Source organism: Echeneis naucrates, chromosome 18 (genome assembly GCF_900963305.1).
Source record: "Echeneis naucrates chromosome 18, fEcheNa1.1, whole genome shotgun sequence".
Taxonomy (NCBI): domain Eukaryota; kingdom Metazoa; phylum Chordata; class Actinopteri; order Carangiformes; family Echeneidae; genus Echeneis; species Echeneis naucrates.
In genome coordinates this window covers 3,043,157-3,066,942 of record NC_042528.1, presented here as the reverse complement: position 1 = coordinate 3,066,942, position 23,786 = coordinate 3,043,157, and the positions used below count along the sequence as shown (strand labels likewise).

General features: G+C 37.7%; 1 protein-coding gene across 1 annotated transcript in view; it reads left to right on the top strand.

Annotated features, from left to right (window-relative positions):
- LOC115059263 (uncharacterized) overlaps window positions 1–22,009 on the top strand; it is a 30,215-nt gene extending 8,206 nt beyond the window's left edge. The window contains exons 17-46 of the mRNA XM_029526926.1: window positions 31–93; window positions 256–299; window positions 417–430; window positions 849–859; window positions 2,374–2,460; window positions 2,593–2,628; window positions 2,800–3,063; window positions 3,582–3,836; window positions 3,939–4,208; window positions 4,695–4,964; window positions 5,900–6,175; window positions 6,308–6,607; window positions 6,870–7,136; window positions 7,244–7,522; window positions 7,657–7,767; window positions 7,896–8,000; window positions 8,273–8,338; window positions 13,303–13,509; window positions 13,912–13,937; window positions 17,107–17,197; window positions 17,868–18,146; window positions 18,905–19,177; window positions 19,323–19,598; window positions 19,731–20,030; window positions 20,246–20,500; window positions 20,873–21,121; window positions 21,342–21,440; window positions 21,531–21,546; window positions 21,655–21,740; window positions 21,971–22,009. Coding sequence (XP_029382786.1) covers window positions 31–93; window positions 256–299; window positions 417–430; window positions 849–859; window positions 2,374–2,460; window positions 2,593–2,628; window positions 2,800–3,063; window positions 3,582–3,836; window positions 3,939–4,208; window positions 4,695–4,964; window positions 5,900–6,175; window positions 6,308–6,607; window positions 6,870–7,136; window positions 7,244–7,522; window positions 7,657–7,767; window positions 7,896–8,000; window positions 8,273–8,338; window positions 13,303–13,509; window positions 13,912–13,937; window positions 17,107–17,197; window positions 17,868–18,146; window positions 18,905–19,177; window positions 19,323–19,598; window positions 19,731–20,030; window positions 20,246–20,500; window positions 20,873–21,121; window positions 21,342–21,440; window positions 21,531–21,546; window positions 21,655–21,727 — 4,862 coding nt within the window. The 3' untranslated portion in view covers window positions 21,728–21,740; window positions 21,971–22,009. The remainder of the gene's footprint in view (window positions 1–30; window positions 94–255; window positions 300–416; window positions 431–848; window positions 860–2,373; window positions 2,461–2,592; window positions 2,629–2,799; window positions 3,064–3,581; window positions 3,837–3,938; window positions 4,209–4,694; window positions 4,965–5,899; window positions 6,176–6,307; window positions 6,608–6,869; window positions 7,137–7,243; window positions 7,523–7,656; window positions 7,768–7,895; window positions 8,001–8,272; window positions 8,339–13,302; window positions 13,510–13,911; window positions 13,938–17,106; window positions 17,198–17,867; window positions 18,147–18,904; window positions 19,178–19,322; window positions 19,599–19,730; window positions 20,031–20,245; window positions 20,501–20,872; window positions 21,122–21,341; window positions 21,441–21,530; window positions 21,547–21,654; window positions 21,741–21,970) is intronic.
- The last annotated feature ends 1,777 nt before the right edge of the window (window positions 22,010–23,786 follow it).

The window sequence follows — 23,786 nt, the reverse complement described above, 5'->3', positions numbered from 1 at the left end:
TTTATCACAGAGATCTGGCTTCTGTTTTAGATGAAGGTCCGATGTATGCTCAGGCCAACTTTCAGGCCAAAGCCAAAAACCAGAAAAAGACAGGTTAGTAAAATATTCTCCTGCAGTAGTTATTGTTTCACAAGTTGGTCAACATTTCTTGTTATTTTATTTATTATGCTACATTTCTAGTCCTTAATCCTGTAAATCTGTCTGTTCAGGACCTAAAGCTTGAGCACATTAGTGATTTATTCTCTGCTTTAATAGGAAAATCTGCTCCTGCAGCAGTTAATGACACTCTTTATTCTGAAGTGAAATAGCCAAGAACAGCTTCTGGTAATAATGCAGCCATGTCATTTTGGATATTTGAGTTATTACACACTTTAATGTGTTCAATAACCCTTTTTTATTTTGTGGGTTTGTTGCAGGTCTCTAAAGAGAAGTGACCGGCGTTTTCTGAAAACATTATGTGCATCTCTGCTTTCCAAATATTAGACAAACTCACTGTTTTGTACTTTTAATTTATTAATTATGGTAAAGAATGGCTTTATTAAAGTTAGGAGTTATTCTTTTTTTGCATAATACAGAAAATATAAAGATAAAGAAGTTGTTAATTTTTAATATTTTATCATAAATTTTTCATACTTTTATAAACTTTTTGTAGGATATCTGGAATGTAGGCTTTTACAACATTAACTTTCTGCTGTAGTATCCATCTTATGGTGCAGCTTTAAAATAATCTTTTATTGTAGTTTTCTGGACAGCGTGGTTGCATAGTAGTTAGTGCTGCTGCCCCACAATAACAAGGTCCTGGGTTCGGCTCCCTTTCGGTGTGCAGTTTCAACGTTCTCCTTGTGCAGGTTTCCTCCAGGTACTCCAGTTTCCTCCCACTGTCCAAAGACATCATGTTTAGGTTAACTGGTGACTCTAAATGGTCCGTAGGTCTGAGTGGTTGTTGGTCTGTGTCTGTGTCTGTGTGCTGGCGCTGTGATGGGCTGGTGACCTGCCCAGGTTGACCCCGCCCCCACCCAGTGTGAGCTGAGATTGGCTCCAGCAGCCCCCACGACCCAGAAATGGATAAGCGGTAAACGAATGTACGAATGAAACAGGTTCCTTTGTTTGTTTCAAAGTGTATTTCAAATGAAGTATGTTTCAACCACATATTGGACAGTACTGTAATTTAAACACATCATCTGGACAGTCCATTAATAACTCTTTATCATATTAGGGTTCAACAATATATCACATGAATCCTAGCACGTGGCACCCTGTGTAGTTATTGAACGGTAGTAAATTTAGCCTGTGACAGCTACTGATGAAAAGGAGACCATCTCCAACAGGGGGGAGGACTCAAGCTCTCTTTGCACAATGAGCACATTCACTTCCTGCAGATGGAAGTTGTGAGCAAAAATGAAACAAGAATGTTGCGTTTGGTTAAAGAGATTCCACGGTTGGGCTAACTAAAAACTTATCCTCACAATATGTCCACTCAACTTCATGAATTCAGCTCAACATTCAACAGATTTCCAGATAAATATGTTGCTCTTTGTTGGATGTGGAAGCACTTGCTGCATTGAACATACTGTTGTGAGTATGACATTTGACTTGATGTCCTCTTTTATCACCGTGTGCTCTAGATTGACCTGCAAATGTATTAATTCAAGAACAAAATGTCTTCACTGTATCTAGTATGAGCAACATGTAAATATTTATCTCCATGCAGTCCAGAATTAGACATTCATTTGAACCTTAACAATGATTTAAACTCCTCCACACTTTTTTGCCAATATTTATGCACGATTAGAAATTTTAGCACATTGACATTGTGTGCTAATAATGAACGAGTCAAGCTGGTTTTACTTGAGGCCACAACTGATGTTGTAATCAAATGTGCTTGCTTTATTAGATTGATCATGTGACCATCTGACTGACTGCAAGGGGAATGTTTTGTATGCCTTTGATAGTTTCAACATTAAAGTACTATATTATACCTCTGTGTTTACTCTCATTTATATTTAGATTAAGGTATTAAATACACACAAAATCTTTTGGGACTCTAGCTATTATATCTGTTACTTTTGTTATTTTAAGAGATTAGAAAAAGGCATCACGCACGGACGGGACATCTGTGAAACTAGGAAATGGACAGTACACAAGTTTAAAATAGTTGAAATAGAAGCTGCTAGAAAAAGACTTCTTGCCTTTAAGTGGTGTGTTTCTGCAGTGAGTGTAGAAGTAACAGTAAAACTCATAGTTGTGTGAAGGGGAAGGAAGCAGGGACATATTTAACTTAATAGAGGAAGAAGTTAGAAAAAAACATCCAGAGCGTTACTTACATCAAATATAACTTCTGTTTTTCCACAGCCCTTCATTTCTCTTCTTAAGTAGCAGTTTCCAAGCAGAGGAATATCTCGGTGTCAGTCGTGGATGTGAAGATGGGTTGCTGTTCAGTCTGTTTGCTCGGGTTGTTCTGTGAGTAATAATGCGGATTTGGTGAAATATTGTAAGAACAAAGTAGCGGTGTCTTACCTCTGTGTTAAAGCTCAGTTTGCTGTGTTTACTGAACACTGATTCCTGTTTTTCTGATGATGTGATTCATCCTAGTGCTGAATTCACTCCTCTGCTGTGCACATGCTCAAGGTAATTTTTCAGTATTCATTCTTTCCTTTTCACTTCAAACAAATCTCTACTCACTGCATGATTATAGCACAATTTCAATCTTTATCCAAACAGATTGGATACATAGATTCTGAGTAGAGTAATGGACATTGTTGAGTGTTATATGAATGCTTTTTTTTTGTGTCTTAGTAGCTTTGCTGACCCTTGACCCAAAAATGACCACCTTTTTCACCGGACAATCTGTAAAATTCACATGTGATGTGAAGCCCGGAGCTGAAGATGAATGGTATTACACAATTCACAAGAATAGTAACTCATTTCTTGAGTACAGTTCATATAAGGACTACACATTACTATTGAGTAGCTCAGGCTACTCTGGCCAATACCAGTGCTTTGGTTACCACAAAACTTCACAAGCTACAGCAAGAAGTAACGTTGTCTCTTTGACTGTGTTAGGTAAGTGACTAACATTTTAACATATATTTTGAGCCCATTTCATTGTTGTCTTAACTGTGTAAATAGAGAAAACACAACACAATTCTATTTTTAATCAGACATTTTTATAAACTTGAAGTCTATGAAAACTATTTTTTCTGCGACATTCCTCAGAAAATATGGTGTTGGTATATTGACAGCTCAACAGACAATGTAATCGAGAATTATTTTATTATTTATCATAAATGTAATAGTTATTGGAGATGAAATCATGACATAAAATAGAGTAAAGGAAGTAACTGGCTAAACTCTTCATATCAAGAATCATTTGCAACTGTCACTACAGAATTATGCTTCTCTTATACAAACTAAAAGCAGGATTAATGTAAAAGTGGTATAAGAATAAAGGTCATGCTGACCAGAATGTTAAACTCCTTGAGGAAAATGTATTTGTGATACGTGCAGTATAATTGTTTTCATATAAAAATAGAACTATTCACAATTGATAAATTCATATGACTTTGTTTCTTCTCACAAAGATAAACCCAAGGCCAGACTGCTACCAGGCACAACATCCATACAGGTTGGAGAGACAGTTACACTGACATGCTCTGTGGAAGGATCCTCAGGATGGACATATTACTTGTTCAGACAAAATTATGGTGCTTTGAAAACAAGTGAGAGCAGTGGATCATTTAGAATCTCAAAAGGAGGCATCTACAGCTGCAGCGGTGGGAAAGGAGATCCAATCTTCTACACTTATCAAAGTGATGAGGTCAACATTTCTATAACCTGTGAGTTTATTAATTCTATTAAGAATTAAATAACATGCAGTCCTCATTAGTTTAACGGATATGACAGTTCTTTTGTTGATTTCATGTTTGTGGTGTGAACAGTTTCCAACAGGGTCACTGTGAATGTTGATACCAGATGGTCTCAGTTTTTCTACGGTGAGACTGTCACTGTCAGATGTGACATCCAGGGAGGTGGAGACGCTGACTGGGTTTATGAATGGAGAACACCACAGAGAACATGGACATCTACATCTAAAGATAAGTACTGGACTGTCAGTGCTTTCCCAGGTGACTACATGTGTCAAGCTAGATCCAAATCGGATTGGTATTCTTCAACAAACTGGAGTGAAAATCTCAAAATGATGGTTTCAGGTTAGTCATATTTATACAGATTTTGTCAAAATTCACAGAAAAATTTGCTGGAAAAAGAAATAATTTCAATGAGCATTACTGTAATAGATCAAATAAAAGTGCAGTGAATTAGCCTTTTAGCTTTTGTCTCAATCAGTCAGTATTGATTTGTTTGGCACTTTTCAAGCAAGTAATTTACAGACAATACCTTCCACCTCAGCCCCATAAACACACACATACAATGACACACAAATAGATCCCTAATAAATAAACAGCACAACAATATGAAAAACTAGAAACACAAAAAAAAAATATATATATATATTGACTAAAAAATAAAATTAGGAATAAAGCAAGATGAATATTTGGCAATATAAGTGCGTGTGTCTGCATACATGTTATCTGGCTATGCAGAAGTATAGTTGTATGGTTGCTTATTATGCTAACTTATTTAATTTCAAGTTCTATGACAACTTATTGATTGTTCATGTTTATTTTCAAATTCAGCTAAACCAACAGCTCAGTTGAGCACTGAAACCAACGAAATCCCAGCAGGGGGCAGTGTGACTCTGAGCTGCTCTGTGAAGTCGTCATTTGGTTGGATATATTACTGGTACAGAGACGGATCCTCTGAACCTCTGAACACACAAGATGCTGATTTCCAAACAGCTGGATCAATCAGAGTCTCAAAGGGAGGAGTCTACTGGTGCAGAGGAGGAAGAGGAGATCCAGTTTACTACACAGAGTACAGTCACTCAGTTAATATCTACAACATTGGTGAGTTTGGAATAAACACACAACGTAGAACAAATCTGTTGTGTATCTGTCATACCCATGAGTTAGTGAAGGTAATGTAACCAACACTGGAACCAGACTTCTTGCATAGATTGACAAAAGGATGACAAGCACATAGTCAGGCAAGTTGCAGGGCGATTTATTTTCCCAACATCAAAAGCAGAAAAACTGTGGCCAAATCCCATATTGCCTGTGATCAATAACAACTCAATACAACCAAAAAACATAAAAGCCACAGTATAATAATAAATCCAAGTGAACTAGCAAAGAAGCAGAAATACATTTTAACCATGGTTTTTAAATAAAAAGTACTTAAACTTCACCTTAAAAGCAAGCTGTAACAAGCTCCTCTTCAGCAGGACTCATGAAGTGGGAAGGTGGCCCACATGGAACAGTCCACTCTAACATTGCATTCCCTGAGTTTTCAACTCCAGTCGAGGTCATCCTCTGTTCACATGTTTAATGTTGTTTTTACAATTCATATTCTTTTAACACAAACCAACATTTTAACTTTACTAATCATTATTGTCATTAGTATTTTTTTTTCTAGTTGCTCGGTCCACTTGGTTTGGTCCACCTACACACCTCCATAGTGCAGGTGTAATCAGTCAGTGCAATCAGTTCTGTTGTGTTGTGTGTGGATGGTGAACCAAGGGGAAATATCAAACCAGGTTTTGATTGCTGTTTGAGTTTTGGGAACTCTGACTGTGTACCCAGAGGGACACCACACAACCACTAATAGCTGAATTTCCTTTGTTTGGTGTTTCTTTAGTATGTCAGAGCTGCAGCGGCCATGTTGGTGCACATGGTCACAGTATCCATGATACATCACTAAGATGGAGAGGGAAAAAACATTGACTATAACTGAACCTTCTTCTGTTTTTCTGTTCTGATTGTAAATTGTTGAACTTTTTCAGTCCCAAACAGAGCTGTTTTGACTCTGCAACCCAACTGGACTGAGATATTCAGAGGAGAGAGGATCACTGTCAGGTGTGACATCCAGGGAGGAGACACTGAGTGGACGTATGAATGGAGAACAACCAGCTCATCCAAACCTTCAAATGAACATGAATACAGGATTAGTTCTGCTTCAACATCCCACAGTGGAGACTACAGCTGTAGAGGAAGAATGAAGAGCTCAACACATGATACAACAAATTGGAGTAATTCAGTCAAAGTGACAGTTCGTTACAGTAAGTCAGATCATGTTCATTAAAACTGAATATATAAACAAATCATTATGTATCTGTGTATAAAAGCTATTTCCTGTCCAGACACTAGAGGTCATAACATGTTTTCATTGTGAGTAAATAACTCTCCAACAGATGAACCCGGGTCTGTCCTCACTGTGTCTCCATCATGGCTGAGTCCTGGAGCCTCAGTGACTCTGAAGTGTGAGGTTGAACATTCATCTGCAGGATGGAGGTTCTTCTGGTATCAGGCTGTTCCTGATGGATCAGGGTCCTACAGCTATGAGCTGCTCCCTGGTAGCAGCAATGGGACTGAACAGGATTCCTACATCATCCATGGCCAGACACACACAGCAGGATATGTGTGTGAGGCTGGAAGAGGAGACCCAGAGTTTTACACTCAGAGGAGTCAACCAAAGTTTGTCTGGTCTGGAGGTGAGTTATTTTGCGTATTTAAATCTCTCTAACCCTTAAACAAGCATGCTATGTATATGAATCTGTGTGAGATTGTGGTGTAATAAATAGTTTTCAGCATAAAAAAAACTAGTCTTACTGATGAGCGTACCTTGTTTGAGATAAAAATAAGATAAAGACTTTATTTACATTTCAATGCAGCATTTAATAAAGATGTAAAATAACCCAAAACTGTTTTCATTGTTGCTGTTTTGTTTCTTTCCTATCATGTTATGTTTTCTAGAGCTCCGTCCATCTGCGTCTCTCACAGTGAGGCCAGACAGTGTGCAGCACTTCATCTATGACCCTATCTCACTGACTTGTGAGGGAAACTCTACGGAATGGAAAGTGAAAATGTTTCCTGATAGAGGCGTAGTGTCACGCTGTTCTTCCTGGGGGATGATGACCAAATCAACGTGCACAGTCAAGAGTTTAAGGCAGTCTGCTGATGCAGTTTACTGGTGTGAGTCTGCATCGGGAGAATTCAGCAATGCAGTCAACATTACCGCAGGTTGTGAGCTTTAAACATTTTCTTTTGTTTTTTTTCTCCTGTAGATTCAGTCTCATATTGACTGAAAATACCTGATTTCTTAATCAAAAATGTTTTCTTTTTCACAGGTACTGATATTGTCCTGGTGAGCCCCGTCCATCGTGTGGCTGAGGGAGAATCTGTAACTCTTGGCTGCAGGTTGAAGACAGGAAGTTTTCTTTCTAACGTGCTCTTCTATAAAAATGACAAACTCATCCAAAATGACAGCAAGCATGAGCTGACTATTCCAGCAGTGTCAAAGTCGCACGAAGGATTTTACACGTGTGAAAGAACTCAAGGCTTTGCAGACAAATCACTCAAGGCTTTGACGTCCTTGGCATCAAAAAAAAGCTGGATGTCAGTGAAATGTGAGTATGATTTAAAAAAAAAAAAAAAAAAAAAAAAAAAAATCATCAGCATTTGTTTGCATCAGTTGTGGCTTGATTTTGGTTTCATCTAATTTGATATTCGGATATATTCATATTTAAATTGTTTGTTACAGCGACATCGGAGTCTGGCAGCTATTTATTCCCTGTGCTGCTGATTGTTGGTGTGGTTTGTGGACTTCTAATTATTGTCTTGCTGCTGTTTGGTCACTTCAGAAAAACCAAAGGTGAGATCTTTTCTTTTTTATATTAGATGGCATGAATTTGTCAATACTCAACAATCTGTTATATAATTAACAGCTTTGTGTTTTAGCAGTTTGTACAGTCTTATATTTAAAAAAAATCTACATTTCAGGTGAACCCAGGATGGTTAGGTGCTCTTCAACTGAGCTTAAAAGTGTCCCGAAAACTAGTGAAACTGACAAACTGCTGTACGCCCAGTTACTCTTCATAAAGCAAGGTAAAGCTTTACACAGATTATTATGACTATAATGTCTGTCCAAGACCTTCATGAATCACAGCTTCAAATTTTTTCAATTTATGGACCTCTGTGATATTATCAAAAACTTGCACTTGTCTTTTCAAAATGCTGCCAATAATATTGGAACCTCCTGAGTTTTCTAAGTATTTTAGGGAATCGTAAAGAAAACAGTATGAACAGGACTGTACATGTTTTCAAGTGTTGCATTAGATGTTCCTCGGTCATTTCAATCTAATCCTCTTTGTTTCTAGGAAAACCCCCTCCTGCACCAGCTGAAAAAACTGTGTATTGTGAAGTCAAAGTTGAAACAGCTCGAGGTAATGCAACAATAACATTACTGTGTATAAAAGATAAATATGGAAGTAAAATGACCGAGACCACCTTTGTTTTTCAGAGTGACCTTACATCTCATTGTCCTTTGGTTGTCTTCCAGATCAGGAAAAGACTAAATCAGTGGAACACATGTCACCATGAAAACTGCATCTTTATTTGGGGATCACAACTTAAATACAAGATTAAAGTTTTTTTTTCTGTGAATTTAATCCACACAAAAAATCTATCCAATCACATTTAGATATCCAAGCTGTCTGGCGTCACTGCTGATGATTTAAAAAAAAAAATATATATATAACACTGTGTATGACACTCTGAAAACCTCTTCCATGTTTTAATAAGATACAAACCTGATGCAACTAGACAAGCTTTGCAAAAACAGTTGCTTTTATCGAATCATGCACATTCTGGTCTATGATGAAATGTTGTGTTATAATTTGAATCAGGACCTCTCCCATTTTGATATTTCTAAAATAGTTTGTCATGGGTGGAATGATAAGATAAGAATGATCGGTAAACAAATCTCTGATTTTTTTTTTTTTTTTTTAATATCAGTGAGGAGGACGTGAACTTGAGTTCAGCCTTAGGTTATTTCCTCACAGGCTTTCCATTTCAGTGCCAAGTCGTAGAATTTAGTCATTTCTACTTCTGTTCACATGTAGCTTTAATATAACTTTGTGTGTTTGTAGCTGCATTCAAAGTAGACGTTAAATCAGAAATTTCAGTCGCCATCTTGCTGCCTGTCCACCTTTATACCTACGCTGCTGTATCATGACTGGCAAGACAAGTATAAGCATACCCACATGTCAAATTCTCATATAGAAGCATATAGTGGAGATCAATGTGTCCATTCTGAATTTATTCATCTCTTCTTACAATTTATACATAAGTTTGATTTTTGTGGTTCTGTAATTTTCTGCATTTATTGAGTTGCTGTTCGTATGTAGGATTCAAGCTCTCGTGTCTGGTATGATGCTTCATTACATATCAAACATTTTGTATATACAAGTTGTTGTGTATATATAAGTTTTTTTGTTTTTTTTATGTTCACTGCTAATATATTGCTTTTTAAATACTACATAAAGAAATGCAAAGGTCAGTAATGTGTCATTGCTGGTTTTTAAGATCAGGAAATGTTTGTATCGTTGCATCTGATGCTCCGAAGAAAATGGAAATGTAATATCTATGTTTTTCTGAAGATAAAAACCTTTGAACTTTCTTGAGACAAGTAATGCAACTTCTGGCACGTTTATGTAGACAAGACAGATTCCTTTCCTTCCAAAACAGCTTCTCTTTCAGGTGTCAGCGCTGCTGTCCTTAGAAGTTTAGAAGAGGTCACAGAATGTTGTCGATGCTTTTTATTTCTACTTTACTCCTCTATAACAACTTCCAGGCCTTACAGGTGTTTCAGCTGACGTCTCGGGAATGACGAAAACAAAACTGGCATTCTAACATTGGTCCAGTTGACAGTGCAGCAGCACGACTTTGGTCTGACATGCAGGAAACCCGGGTTCAATCCCTGACCTCTCAGAAAACACACACACACACACACACACACACACACACACATATATATATATATATGCACTCAACATAAAACATTTCTACGGAATGGGCCAGCTTCAAACTTGAAATGAGTGATTTATTTATTTTATTATTTTTTCCTGTCGGCAGGGGGCTCAGTCAAAGTGTCCTGTGGTCAAAGCCGATGCAGTTGCTTGACTTATCTCTAGAGCGGAAGGACAACTAGAGGGGAAATCCGTTGAGGGAGGAGATTCTAAAAAATGCATATTAATATGAAATGTATCTCCTTTGTTTTTGCTTTGTCTTTTTGCTGCTGGAAGTGAGGATGGGCCGCTCTCTGCTGTCTTTATTCTGTGAGTAGATCAGTCATTTCGCAGTTCTGTGACTTGCAGAGACAGTCACAATTTTTGCAACGTACTGATTTTGTAAGTTGATGCAAGTTGTTGATTAGTCTTGGTTCGAAGTCGTTAATTTGACATCAATATAGGTAATGCATGCAGAGTGTAGTCTAAGGTACAGTTCCATCTGTATTTATGTGTATTACATTTTTAAATAGCCTGTCCATGTTTCCTAACTCTTAATAAATATTATGTTTTTGTGATTTTGACTTTTTGTCATACTGATGACGTCTGATTCTGTTTCAGTTTTTATTTTAGGACTGAACACACCACCATTTGGGAAGGCTGAAGGTAATCACTTATCTTTCTTTGCTGATTTTGAATGTATTGATAATTTTTTTTACCAACTTTTACAACTTACCAACAATGTTTTCTCAAACCCATTACTGACTATTATATTGTCATCACATCCTCTCATGGAAGTTTATTTTCTGTATCAGTAGAGATTAGTAAATGACTAGATTAGTGCACAACATAGTGAAATGACCCACCAGAAGTAACTGAGTCACTCACAACAACCCTGCCTGCAGCACAGATGGTCTCAGAACAAGTTCAATGCTTTAAACGGATCTCATCAAATGATCAGAAATGTTCTCATTAAATTAGCAGTTATCAGTTTCTGGTTGTTCTACGCTGTGATACTTGTGGAGGAAGAAGAGATGCTGTCCTAACCCCAATATCTAGATCAGGTTTTTCCTTTTCTGGTCTCAACTTTAGACAGTTAGAAAGACATAATGATTGCCTTTGTGAAAGCAAATTGCTTTAAGTTCACAAAAACATTTCAGTCATAAAAGTTTTGGTGTCTAAATAGATTTTATTTTTGTTTGGTCAAATATGTCGAAGCAAAGATCGAATCTTGATTAAATCAGATGACCTCAACTTAACACTATGCAAAACTGAGATGTAGGTTCAGTTGTCCCAGTACCTCTGTTAAAATAAAGTTTGAAAACAGTCAATATTTCATGATGGCATGGGCGCAACATTTATCAGCATTTTGTGTTTTAGTCACCCATTTTTTCACAGTAAGGCCACAGACCAATGAGGTCACTGTGACCCTTCAGCCCGACTGGTCTGTGATATACAGAGGTGAGAAGGTCACTGTCAGATGTCAGATCCAGGGAGGAGACACTCAGTGGACGTATGAATGGAGCACAACCAGTTCAAACAAACCTCCATCAGACAGTGAATACATCATCAACAGAGCTACTGAGTCTGATACAGGAGACTACAGCTGTAGGGGGAGAAAAGTTCATTCCGCAACACGGTGGAGTCAGGCCAAGAGACTAACAGTGTCAGGTAAGTTTGGTTCTTTAATTCACTCTGATAATGTTTCCACTGATTTTAAATAGGACAAATCTTTAAGAATTCTGGTTGAATTATTTGCAATATTTACATTGTTAGATTAAATGTAAATGTCCCACTCCTACATGTGCCCAAGCCGGCACATGTAGGAGTGGGACAGGAAGCGTTGTAAATCCAACTCATGTCATTTTATTCTATTTTGGAAGTCACAAGTGAAAGACAAAATAAAAAAAAATTGTCTACAATTATAATTAAAGAAAAAACTAATTAAGAAAATTATATTCCAATAATTTAATTTCCTCTTTTCTCTAAACTTACAGCAACTAAACCTAAACCCAGTCTGGACCTATCCAAGTCAGATCCATCAATACGGAGCATTGTATACCTGCACTGCGTTCTGGAAGATTCTGACAGCTGGAAATACCAATGGTTCAGACGAACCTCTGACTCTTCTGCAGCAGAGACTGTAGGAGAAACAGATAAACCACACACAACTGTAACACAAGGAGGTTTTTACTCGTGCAGAGGAGAGAGGGGAGAACCAAAGTTCATCACTGAGGATAGTCAGTCACACAGTGTTCTGGAAAAAGGTGAGTTTGTCATGAAACAAGATTAACTTCTAAAACTTGTTCTTCTGTTTATCAGTAGTGTGAAAAAGATGTTTTGTGAATGATCGTCACGCTCTCTCTTTTTGTATCTGACAGTCTGATCAAAATATGATCAATACAAACAACGTATTTCTTTAGAAAGTGCTGCTCTTCAGACAGTTTTTTTCTGGTTGTTACTTAACTGATGCTGCTGCTCTTGGCTGTTAAGTCAAATGTGTGTCTTTTGCGGAACTATTGACGATTTTCATTAGAAATTTCAGCAAAGACATCTATTATCTATGAATTTTGGTTCTGTTAGAATCCTAACTTGGCATTTTCTTATGTGAACAGTTTCCATTAAGGCCATTCTGACCACACAGCCCACCTGGTCTGTGATATACAGAGGTGAGAAGATCACTCTAAGGTGTGAGATCCAGGGGCAGAGAAACACTCAGTGGGTGTATGATTGGACAACGGCAAGCTCAAATGGAGCCCCATCATCATCATCATCTTCTTCCAGCGAATATGTCATCCATAGTGCTACTCTGTCTGACAGTGGAGACTACCGTTGCAGAGGAATAAAGGATTTGTTTTATTCAACACAGTGGAGTAACAACATCAAATTGTTTGTGTTGTGTAAGTTGGAGATATTTGATTTGTTATATTGTTTTACAATTGATACAGCCCTGTTCAGACTGCAGCAAAAATGCATTTCATTTAATTTGTTCAGTTGTTAGCAAGTCCTACAGCTGCCATCAAAAGGTTTTAAAGGTTTTAGGTTCTCCAACAATTATTCAGTCTACCTCATACATGATGCTCATAAGATGCCACAGAATTTTTTTTGAGTTAGTTTCTATCAGAACACTTTGGAAATTTTAGCCATCCATCTATTATCTATACAGCAGGGGGCAGTGTGACATTGGGCTGCTCTGTGGAGTCGTCATCAAATGAACCCTGTGTGAACCTTGCAGATAAAAGCTATTTCCTGTTCAGACACTAGAGGTCATAACATGTTTTCATTGTGAGTAAATAACTCTCCAACAGATGAACCCAGGTCTGTCCTCACTGTGTCTCCATCATGGCTGAGTCCTGGAGCCTCAGTGACTCTGAAGTGTGAGGTTGAACATTCTTCTGCAGGATGGAGGTTCTTCTGGTATCAGGCTGTTCCTGATGGATCAGGGTCCTACAGCTATGAGCTGCTCCCTGGTAGCAGCAATGGGACTGAACAGGATTCCTACATCATCCATGGCCAGACACACACAGCAGGATATGTGTGTGAGACTGGAAGAGGAGACCCAGAGTTTAAAACTCAGAAGAGTCAACCAAAGTTTGTCTGGTCTGGAGGTGAGTTTGTTCTTTTTTACCAAAACAAATGTTCATGTTGGCTAACAAAGATTTTTATGTTGATGGTCCCAAGTTTAAGAAATTCACTGAGTGTGGACTTCTCTCCTTGTTTCCTTCTGTCTGTCTGAAATCATTAAAGGAGATGAAATGTTTCCGCCTCTCACTGAAGTTTAGCTCTTCTCTTCTCAATGGGTACTTTAATGTGTTTTAGAAAGAAGTATATTTTAAAAAACCAATTATGGAAACACATCAAACCATGTGCTCAGTTCCAGACTGCTTTAATTGCTTTAATGAACATTTAGCAGATTGTAGATTAATTACGTCATTCTCTGTTTAATTAAATTGTATTTCAAACGTTATTCTCTGTCCGGGTTGATTCTCTTTCTGTGTGGTGTTTTTCAGATTCCAATCTCTCAGTGTCTCTCGCAGTGAGTCCTGACAGAGTGCAGCACTTCACTGATCAAGTTTTTTATCTCAGCTGTGAGGGGAACTCTAGCAAGTGGAGCGTGAGGTTGTTTCCTCAGTCTCTGTTCCAATCTTCTTACATCGACTGGAGAGCAGTTGGATCCACATGGAGCGAGTCCCTAAGAGAACCTCAGGATATAGTATTCTATTGTGAATCTGGATCAGGAGAGTTGAGCAACTCAGTCAACCTCACTGTGCATGGTGAGTTTTATTTATATCTTCCTGATCTTTTGTTGAATGAATTTCTGAAACAAACTTTTATAGACACCCAATTATAGCCAATCATTCCTTCAGGTTGTCATTTATAAATGTGATTGGAAATAAAATATTGTACATCCTCTCCAAAGTGACAGATAAATCAGCACTTCCTCAGAATAACAGCTTCTTTTCATTGTCTTCTCATCATGTCAGCTCATTTTAGAACACCTGCAGCAGCTGATCTGACTAAAACTGTTTCACAGATTATGATCAATACGATATTATCCTGGTGAGCCCCGTCCATCCTGTGACTGAGGGAGAGTCTGTTCTTCTTGGCTGCATATCCTGGAGAGAAGCAAAACTTTCCAGTGTGTTCTTCTACCATAATGATGAAGTCATCCAAAATGATACCAGGACAGAGCTGAATATCTCTGCAGTGTCAAAGTCAGACGAAGGTTTCTACAAGTGTCAGTCCTCAGGACGAATGTCAGCACAGAGTTGGATGTCAGTTAAAGGTGAGCAGGATGAATATTTTAATGCTTTTTCATCAGTGTAAACTTTTTGCTGTCTGAGAAAACAGCAGTGTCAACATAAAGTAATTTTTTGTGTGTATCAGCCAGAGATGTAGATTGTACATTTTAGAGCTTTGTGTCATTTTCTGAAAGATTTTATAAGTAAGTCCAATATAAACACGTTTTTAAGAGCTTAATCAAACTGCTGTTTAATATTTACTCCAGCTGTGCCCACACCTGACAGTTCTTCATCTCTTGTGCTGCTGATCGTTCGGCTGGTTTGTGGAACCATGTTGATTATCGTCCTGCTCCTGTGTGCCTGCAGTGAGAGACTCTGATTATTTAAAAACATCTCTGATCACTTCTGGAGCAGTGGTTCAGATTTTGATCTAAATCCCACTTTGTTTTTTCCAGATCCAGGTTGGAAGAGGTTTGTACAGCACGCCTTTTTGTCTCATCTCCAGATCTAAGGCAGCACTACACTTTCCATCTTTACACAGTTTGTTCCTGCTAATCACTGCTCATATACATTTTACAGCACATGTTTCAGTGTGACCCCGGCTCAGAGAGAGAATCAGAGTTCTGCTCCAGACCAAACAATCAAACAGGATGAAAATCAGCAACACGTATGTTCCTCTCTTCTGCACGGTTGGTTTCTCATCAAGTTTCACACACTATGACAATTATTTCTAACTTTTCTTCCATTTGCATTCAGCTCTGAATGTAATCATCATGTCTGATGCTGGAATTAAACCAGCAACTTATTGAGTTTAAATTACTATTGCAGACACAAAGTGACTGACTGGGCTTTGTTTTGACTTTCACTGACCTGTAGGTGACGCCTGCATCGATGAATCAATCAGAAGCCCTGAAAACATCGGAAACCATTCAGGATAAACTTTTACTACTGTCATGTTGTTGGATTCTGTGTTTTAAACATGAACATCAGCTTTTTATCCAGTTGAATTTTTGACCTTTTAATGAAATCAGTTGTTAAACCTTTGTGCTGAAGATGTAGTGAAATGATATACTAACAAAACGAGACGCTTTGATGACAACATGAAAACAGTAATTCAAGTTTGGGCAGTGAAGTATTTCATTCAGCTGAACACAGAAACAGAAAAACTTTATCTGAATTTATTGAGCATTTGGATTTATTTGGTCATGTCACTTTAAATGGTTTTCAAAATGGACTTGTGTGTCTACATTAATGAAGTTGCTGTTCATATACATGATTGAAGTGCCAGTGTGTGGTTATGATTTTTCATTAAACATGAAAGAGTTTATATTTACAGGTTTGCTTTTTACTGCTCATATATCACTTTTTTAAGGTTTATGTAATAACTGAGTGCAAAGAAAAGAAATGTATATCTTATGAATGTTTTTGTTCTGGCTTGCCTTCAAACATATCTACATGCTTATCTGTAACATGTCTTTACTTCGAACAAGTGATATTTTGATCTGCAAGATGAAAAGTGACATATTTCACACCTAGTTGATGTACCAAGCAGAAGTGATATATTTAAATTGTTATGCGGGATGCAGAGCAGAGGTGGCACTTCAATGAGAGAGTTTGACCAATGAACATTTCTGCTTCGTTTACTGTTCTATTAACAATTAAATGAACTGCGTAACTGTGAACATTGTGATCACTTCATGCTATGCTGGTCTGCACACAGTGGTGGAGTCGGCTCAGGATGATTCTTAACTGACACTAAACCAATCCAATGAGTCTTAGCAGAGCGGTAAAGTGTCGTAACTGGTGATGCCAAAAAACAAAGACAATACTTTAAACTGAGAAGATTCACAATCACTGTGTTGAACTTATGTGATGTTGATTAATTTATTGCTGAGGAATTCTGGAACTGAAGATAAGATTTCATCTCAGTGACTGTCAGTATATAAGTTAATTTCTTGCACACGTGACTTCCTTTTTATGCACAATGTAGTTTTGTGTAAAACGGAAGGAAGAATGGAGCGGCTATACTCAGATGGAGAAGTTGAGAAAACTGATAGCTTGTAGAAGAACTACTTCTTGTGCTGTTGCTATTGATGTAAGGTAGAACGATCTTCGATAGGTAGAGCGACTGGGTCAGCAGCTGGATGTGAGGATGAGCCACACTTTGCTGCGAGTGCTGTCTTTATTCTGTGAGTACATCAGTCATTTACTTTTCTGACTATTAGAGAATATTATTATTGTACCAACATGATCATTTTGTAGGCTTGGTTATGGATTATTGTGCTGGTTGACTAAATACACCAATGGACTATTTTTTAATACATTTATACAATGCATGTGAAGTATATAAACTAAGGTATAATGTTCATCTGGACAATAGTTCTTGAAATATTTGATTGTAAATGGCTTCATTTATGTTCTGTGGCTCTTAAACAGTTTCCAGAGCATTGATGATGATGTCTTAGTTTAAAATTTGGTCTGTTTGTCAAACTGATCCTAACGATTGTTTCTACCTTTATTTTAGTGCTGAAACTCGTGTATATGAAGGCAGAAGGTCAGCTCTCTTCCTGTTTTTTACCCTTTTTTCTATTCATATATAATATTGTTTGTATTATTTATCTCCTTCTAATTTCAGGCTAGATCATTCTTCTAGCTTTGTCTGAGTTTCTTGTGGGTTGAGGGAACTTACTGTATTGAGTTCATATACAAAATGAAATTGATAATGACAAGATAAGTGCAAAAGAAGATTTAAAGCTGCTTTTCAGTTTCCTTCTGTTTAAGCATTCTTTACATGAATTGTCAAATAGATTATTTTTTTTAATGTTTGTTTTATTACTCAGGGTTTTTTATGCATTAATGTGATCCCTGGTAACAGGACAGTTTAATGAAATGACAGAGATAACTCTGAGGAGGAGAAAGGATCAAGTAGAGACACAATCAACTACAACAGTCCTGTTTGCGATGTGACGTTTGTGTATGATTTAATTAAACTTGTGGACCAGAGAGAAAATCAGATGACCTCCACAAAACATTGTGCATCACTGAGACATAAATTGGACTTTATCAGAACATTAATAACACAAACTGTACCTGGTTAGTCTGTGATGACTCCTGTGTTTCCTAAATCACTTGTCCAGCAATGACAGTCATGTTTGTACCTTTCCTGTGGATAGTAGCTGTTTATTTTCATCATTTAATTTCTTCTTTTGGTCCAATCTGAACAGGTGATACACCTCAAGTCAAACTGTCAGCAGACAGAAGAATCATACCAGTACAGGGCTCAGTGACACTGACCTGCTCTGTGGACGGATCTGCTGGATGGACATACGACTTTTACAGACGAGTCTCTAAATCATCTGAACTTTATCCAGTAAGAAATGCTGGAACAGATGGAGTCATAAAAGTCTCAGAGGGAGGTCTGTATCACTGCAGAGGATGGAGAGGAGACCCAACGTTCCCTAACCCCGTTCCAGTGAGTGAAGAAGTCTCCATTCAGAAAACTGGTGAGTTTAGTCATTTTATATTTAACATTCTGTTCAAATCTGTTTTCAGCTGTTTTAACACAGAGTCCTTTGGTATGAAGAACAAAACAAAAGAAGTTTATTAGAAAGTTAAAATACAGCAGCAGCTCTTGGTGCTCTGATGATGACATGTTTTAAATGTTTGTCTCTGTATGTTTGCATGTGAGATAGAAAACATGAGTGGAGACACTTTAATGACATTTCTGACCAACATGTAGAGACAGTTTACTTATGGTTCAGTTTTTTGTGTTTCCTGAAAAATCTGAAAAAAAATAAAAGACTTAGGCGATTATTTTAGGAAGGCTTTGATATGTAACTAACGTTAGCACAGTTAGTGCCAGGCTGGAGTCCCGCGTACACACAAAACGAGGCCTGAAAGAGTCGGACACCACTTCCCAAACAGTTTTTTGTAAAAGTTGGTGAGAGCATTTGTGTAACAATAGGTTAATTCAGATATTTGCAGTTAAAAAAAACCCTAACCCTAACCCCACTGACTTTGGATCAGAACACTGCTGTCAAATTCATCCATCCATCTGTTATCTATACATCTTATCGGTGCAGAGTTGTGGGGGGCTGTAGCCGATCCCAGCCGATCTCAGTTATCCTTTATGGTTCAGCTGCTGTTTGTTTTCTTCTCAGACTCTCTGGACTTTGTCCAGTTTTTCAGTTCATGCTGTGTTTTTATAAAACAATCCTATTTAACCATCTATATGTTTTATTTTTCACTGTAAACTTAACAGCAGATAAACTTCAGGCCTCACTGACAGCAGACCAAACAGAAATCCCAGCAGGGGGCAGTGTGACTCTGAGCTGCTCTGTGAAGTCGTCATCTGGTTGGATATATTACTGGTACAGAGACGGATCCTCTGAACCTCTGAACACACAAGATGCTGATTTCCAAACAGCTGGATCAATCAGAGTCTCAAAGGAAGGAGTCTACCGGTGCAGAGGAGGAAGAGGAGATCCAGTTTACTACACAGAGTACAGTCAGTCAGTTAATATCTACAACAGTGGTGAGTTTGGAATAAACACACAATGTAGAACAAATCTGTTGTGTGTCCATGATACATCACTAAGATGGAGAGGGAAAACACATTGACTATAACCGAACCACCTTCTGTTTTTCTGTTCTGATTGTAAATTGTTGAACTTTTTCAGTCCCAAACAGAGCTGTTTTGACTCTGCAACCCAACTGGACTGAGATATTCAGAGGAGAGAGGATCACTGTCAGGTGTGACATCCAGGGAGGAGACACTGAGTGGACGTATGAATGGAGAACAACCAGCTCATCCAAACCTTCAAATGAACATGAATACAGGATTAGTTCTGCTTCAACATCCCACAGTGGAGACTACAGCTGTAGAGGAAGAATGAAGAGCTCAACACATGATACAACAAATTGGAGTAATTCAGTCAAAGTGACAGTTCGTTACAGTAAGTCAGATCATGTTCATTAAAACTGAATATATAAACTAATCATTATGTATCTGTGTATAAAAGCTATTTCCTGTCCAGACACTAGAGGTCATAACATGTTTTCATTGTGAGTAAATAACTCTCCAACAGATGAACCCAGGTCTGTCCTCACTGTGTCTCCATCATGGCTGAGTCCTGGAGCCTCAGTGACTCTGAAGTGTGAGGTTGAACATTCTTCTGCAGGATGGAGGTTCTTCTGGTATCAGGCTGTTCCTGATGGATCAGGGTCCTACAGCTATGAGCTGCTCCCTGGTAGCAGCAATGGGACTGAACAGGATTCCTACATCATCCATGGCCAGACACACACAGCAGGATATGTGTGTGAGGCTGGAAGAGGAGACCCAGAGTTTAAAACTCAGAAGAGTCAACCAAAGTTTGTCTGGTCTGGAGGTGAGTTTGTTCTTTCATTTGTCCTTTTTTACTAAAACAAATGTTCATGTTGGCTAACAAAGATTTTTACGTTGATGGTCCCAAGTGGAAGAAATTCACTGAGTGCGGACTGTGTTGAATAGCCTTCTTTTGGTGCTTTAATAATTTAAATTTAAATTTAACTTTACCTTCTTTTTTTTTTAAACTTTATTCTCTTTCTGTGTGTTGTTTTTCAGACCTCCATCCCTCAGTGTCTCTCACAGTGAGTCCTGACAGAGTGCAGCACTTCACCTTTGATGATAGTTCTCTGAGCTGTAAGGGAAACTCTACTGATCTGAGAGTGAAAAGGTTTCCTACAGAAGTAATCCCGTATCGCTGCTCTTACACTGGATCCACATGTAAAATGTACCTAACGGCGCCTGTTAATGCAGTATTCTGGTGTGAGTCTGGATCAGGAGAGTTCAGCAACTCAGTCAACATCACTGTACATGGTTAGTTTAATAAAACTACCTTTTCATATTATTTTTACTACAATGTAAAGTTTTTTAAAGGTCTCATGTGATTTACATTCAGTTACTTTCTGATAGTTTGGATATGTGAAGTAACTATATGTGGAAAAACTGACAACAAATAGTTTCTGATGAATTAATTAAATGCTATTCTGTCCTTCTTCGCAGTTTATCAGCATAATCATTTTTGTGTTTTACGTCTCTTGATCATTTATTTTGCAGCCGGTCACTTATTGATCCTGTGAGATAAATCAGCACTTCCTCAGAATAACAGCTTCTTTTCATTGTCTCCTCATCATGTCAGCTCATTTTAAAACATGTGCAGCAGCTGATCTGACTAAAACTGTTTCACAGATTATAAAACTGATATTATCCTGGTGAGCCCCGTCCATCCTGTGACTGAGGGAGAGTCTGTTCATCTTGGCTGCATATCCCGGAGAGAAGCAAAACTTTCCAGTGTGTTCTTCTACCATAATGATGAAGTCATCCAAAATGATACCAGGACAGAGCTGAATATCTCTGCAGTGTCAAAGTCAGACGAAGGTTTCTACAAGTGTCAGTCCTCAGGACGAATGTCAGCACAGAGTTGGATGTCAGTTAAAGGTGAGCAGAATGAATATTTTAATGCTTTTTCATCAGTGTAAACTTTTTGCTGTCTGAGAAAACAGCAGTGTCAACATAAAGTATATTTGTGTGTATCAGCCAGAGATGTAGATTGTACATTTTAGAGCTTTGTGTCATTTTCTGAAAGATTTTATAAGTAAGTCCAATGTAAACACGTTTTTAAGAGCTTAATCAAACTGCTGTTTAATATTTACTCCAGCTGTGCCCACACCTGACAGTTCTTCATCTCTTGTGCTGCTGATCGTTCGGCTGGTTTGTGGAACCATGTTGATTATCGTCCTGCTCCTGTGTGCCTGCAGTGAGAGACTCTGATTATTTAAAAACATCTCTGATCACTTCTGGAGCAGTGGATCAGATTTTGATCTAAATCCCACTTTGTTTTTTCCAGATCCAGGTTGGAAGAGGTTTGTACAGCACGCCCTTTTGTCTCATCTCCAGATCTAAGGCAGCACTACACTTTCCATCTTTACACAGTTTGTTCCTGCTAATCACTGCTAATATACATTTTACAGCACATGTTTCAGTGTGACCCCGGCTCAGAGAGAATCAGGGTTCTGCTCCAGACCAAACAATCAAACAGGATGAAAATCAGCAACACGTATGTTCCTCTCTTCTGCACGGTTGGTTTCCAGTACATGGTTGGTTTTGAGTACATGCTTTGAGTCTTAAAGTTAAGACTTTTATGGTGAAGCTTCAGTGAAAATCTGTAATCACTGGACCCTGTGTTAGCTACAGCTACAGACAAATATCAGCTGCTTACATTGTTTTGTCCTTTTCTGTTAAAGTAAAAATAAATAATATCAATAAAAATTGTGATTTTTGTTCCAGGTTTTTGAACAGTTGAACATTACCGACGAGACGTACGAGAGAGGTACGGATGATGACAGAAAAGAGACCGTTTAAAAACATTATTTTATCCCTCAGCTTGAATTAGTTCATACGTTATATTCATGCACACATTAGATTCCACCAAATGCCTTTTATTTTATTTTTTTTTTTACATGAACATCAGCAACAGATTTTTATTCTTTTCACTTTTTATAGCTTCTCTGTTAAATAGCTGTGAGTCATGACTGAACATTTAGACAACTTTATACAAGTTTATTTTTAACAAACTGAGAAGCTTCATGTTACTGTATTTTGATAAACTGTAATGATATTTTAAACAATTACATGTTTTCTTCTTTTTTTTCTAATAAAAGCAATGGATTTTTCAATAAATGTTCTAAAGTGATGTGAATAATCATGGCTGTATTTTCTGTTACACCAAGAAAGAATAATTAAAAACAGGACACAACAAAAGGTGAAAAATGAAATTACTGTCTGATTTGTATTTTTTTTTTTGTTTGTTTGTTTAATATTTTTCACTTACATAATATTAAATGTTTCTTTCCACTGTCCACTGTTTGAAGCTTGTTTTCTTTTGATGCCTGTGATTATATAATATATTTTGTCTTTGTCTTGTTTCCTCTTTTTAAAATATTGACAGAATGTCATGCACTTTTATTTATGTTTGAAAATGAGCGTTAGCCAAGAGGACGATCATATCTACAGGAAGGAAACAAAATGACTTACCCCTGCAGCCAGATCAAAAAAACGTTTTTACACTTCAGTGTAACAGTTCATATTATATCATGAAACACGACAGAGAGCCCTTCCAGCCTGAAAACTTGCTTGTGTTTGAACGTGTGACATTCTCTGTGATGTCAAATGTGACATCTCTCCTTCCACAGTTGTGCGTCTCTCTTTTCTCTGCAGTGTCAGTGTTTCACGGCCAGGTGTGAGGATGAGGAGCGCTGTGTTCTGTGTGCTGGGCTCTTTCTGTGAGTGCATCATTTACGTATTAGCTCTATATATATATATATATATATATGTATGTATGTGTGTGTGTGTCTTTTTTTTTTTTTTTTTTGGATGCTCGGATATTTATCAACATGATCTGTGTAGTTAAGCTATTTCCTGGTGACTTGGCACCATTTGGAAGACTCTTATTTCTTCACCTCTTTAATATATTCTCTCTGCCAATGTCTAATGAGATATAAATAATCTGTTTTAGTGCTGAATATACTTCTCCATGGACACACAGGTGTGTTTTCTCTTCTTATAGAAACATTCAAATTGAGACATGTACATTCAAACAACAGTAACGCACTGGGATTTTGTCTATGTACAGAGACAAACAGGACTGTTGTGATCCTGCAGCCCAACTGGCCAAAGATATACAGCACAGAGAGAATATCCCTGACATGTGAGATTGAGAATGGACAAAACTCGGAGTGGGAGTATGAATGGAAAACCAGCAGCTCAGTGAAGCCTCCAAACAGAAACAAATTTTGGATTGCTGCCTCCGTGTCACACAGTGGAAACTATTTGTGTAAAGGCAGGCACAAAACTATACAAGAGTTATCAACAAATTGGAGTGATGCTTTCACACTGACAGTATCTCAATGTAAGTGATACTGTCTTTCATAAAGAAGGGAACAATCATTTATCTCATCATGAAATACTTCAATATCATTTCAAGAGGGGAAGAATATTTTGAGAGTACACAACGATATTATGAGAAAAATTGTCTTCCAGCTAAACTCCTGCCTGTCCTCATTGTGTCTCCATCATGGCTGAGTCCTGGAGCCTCAGTGACTCT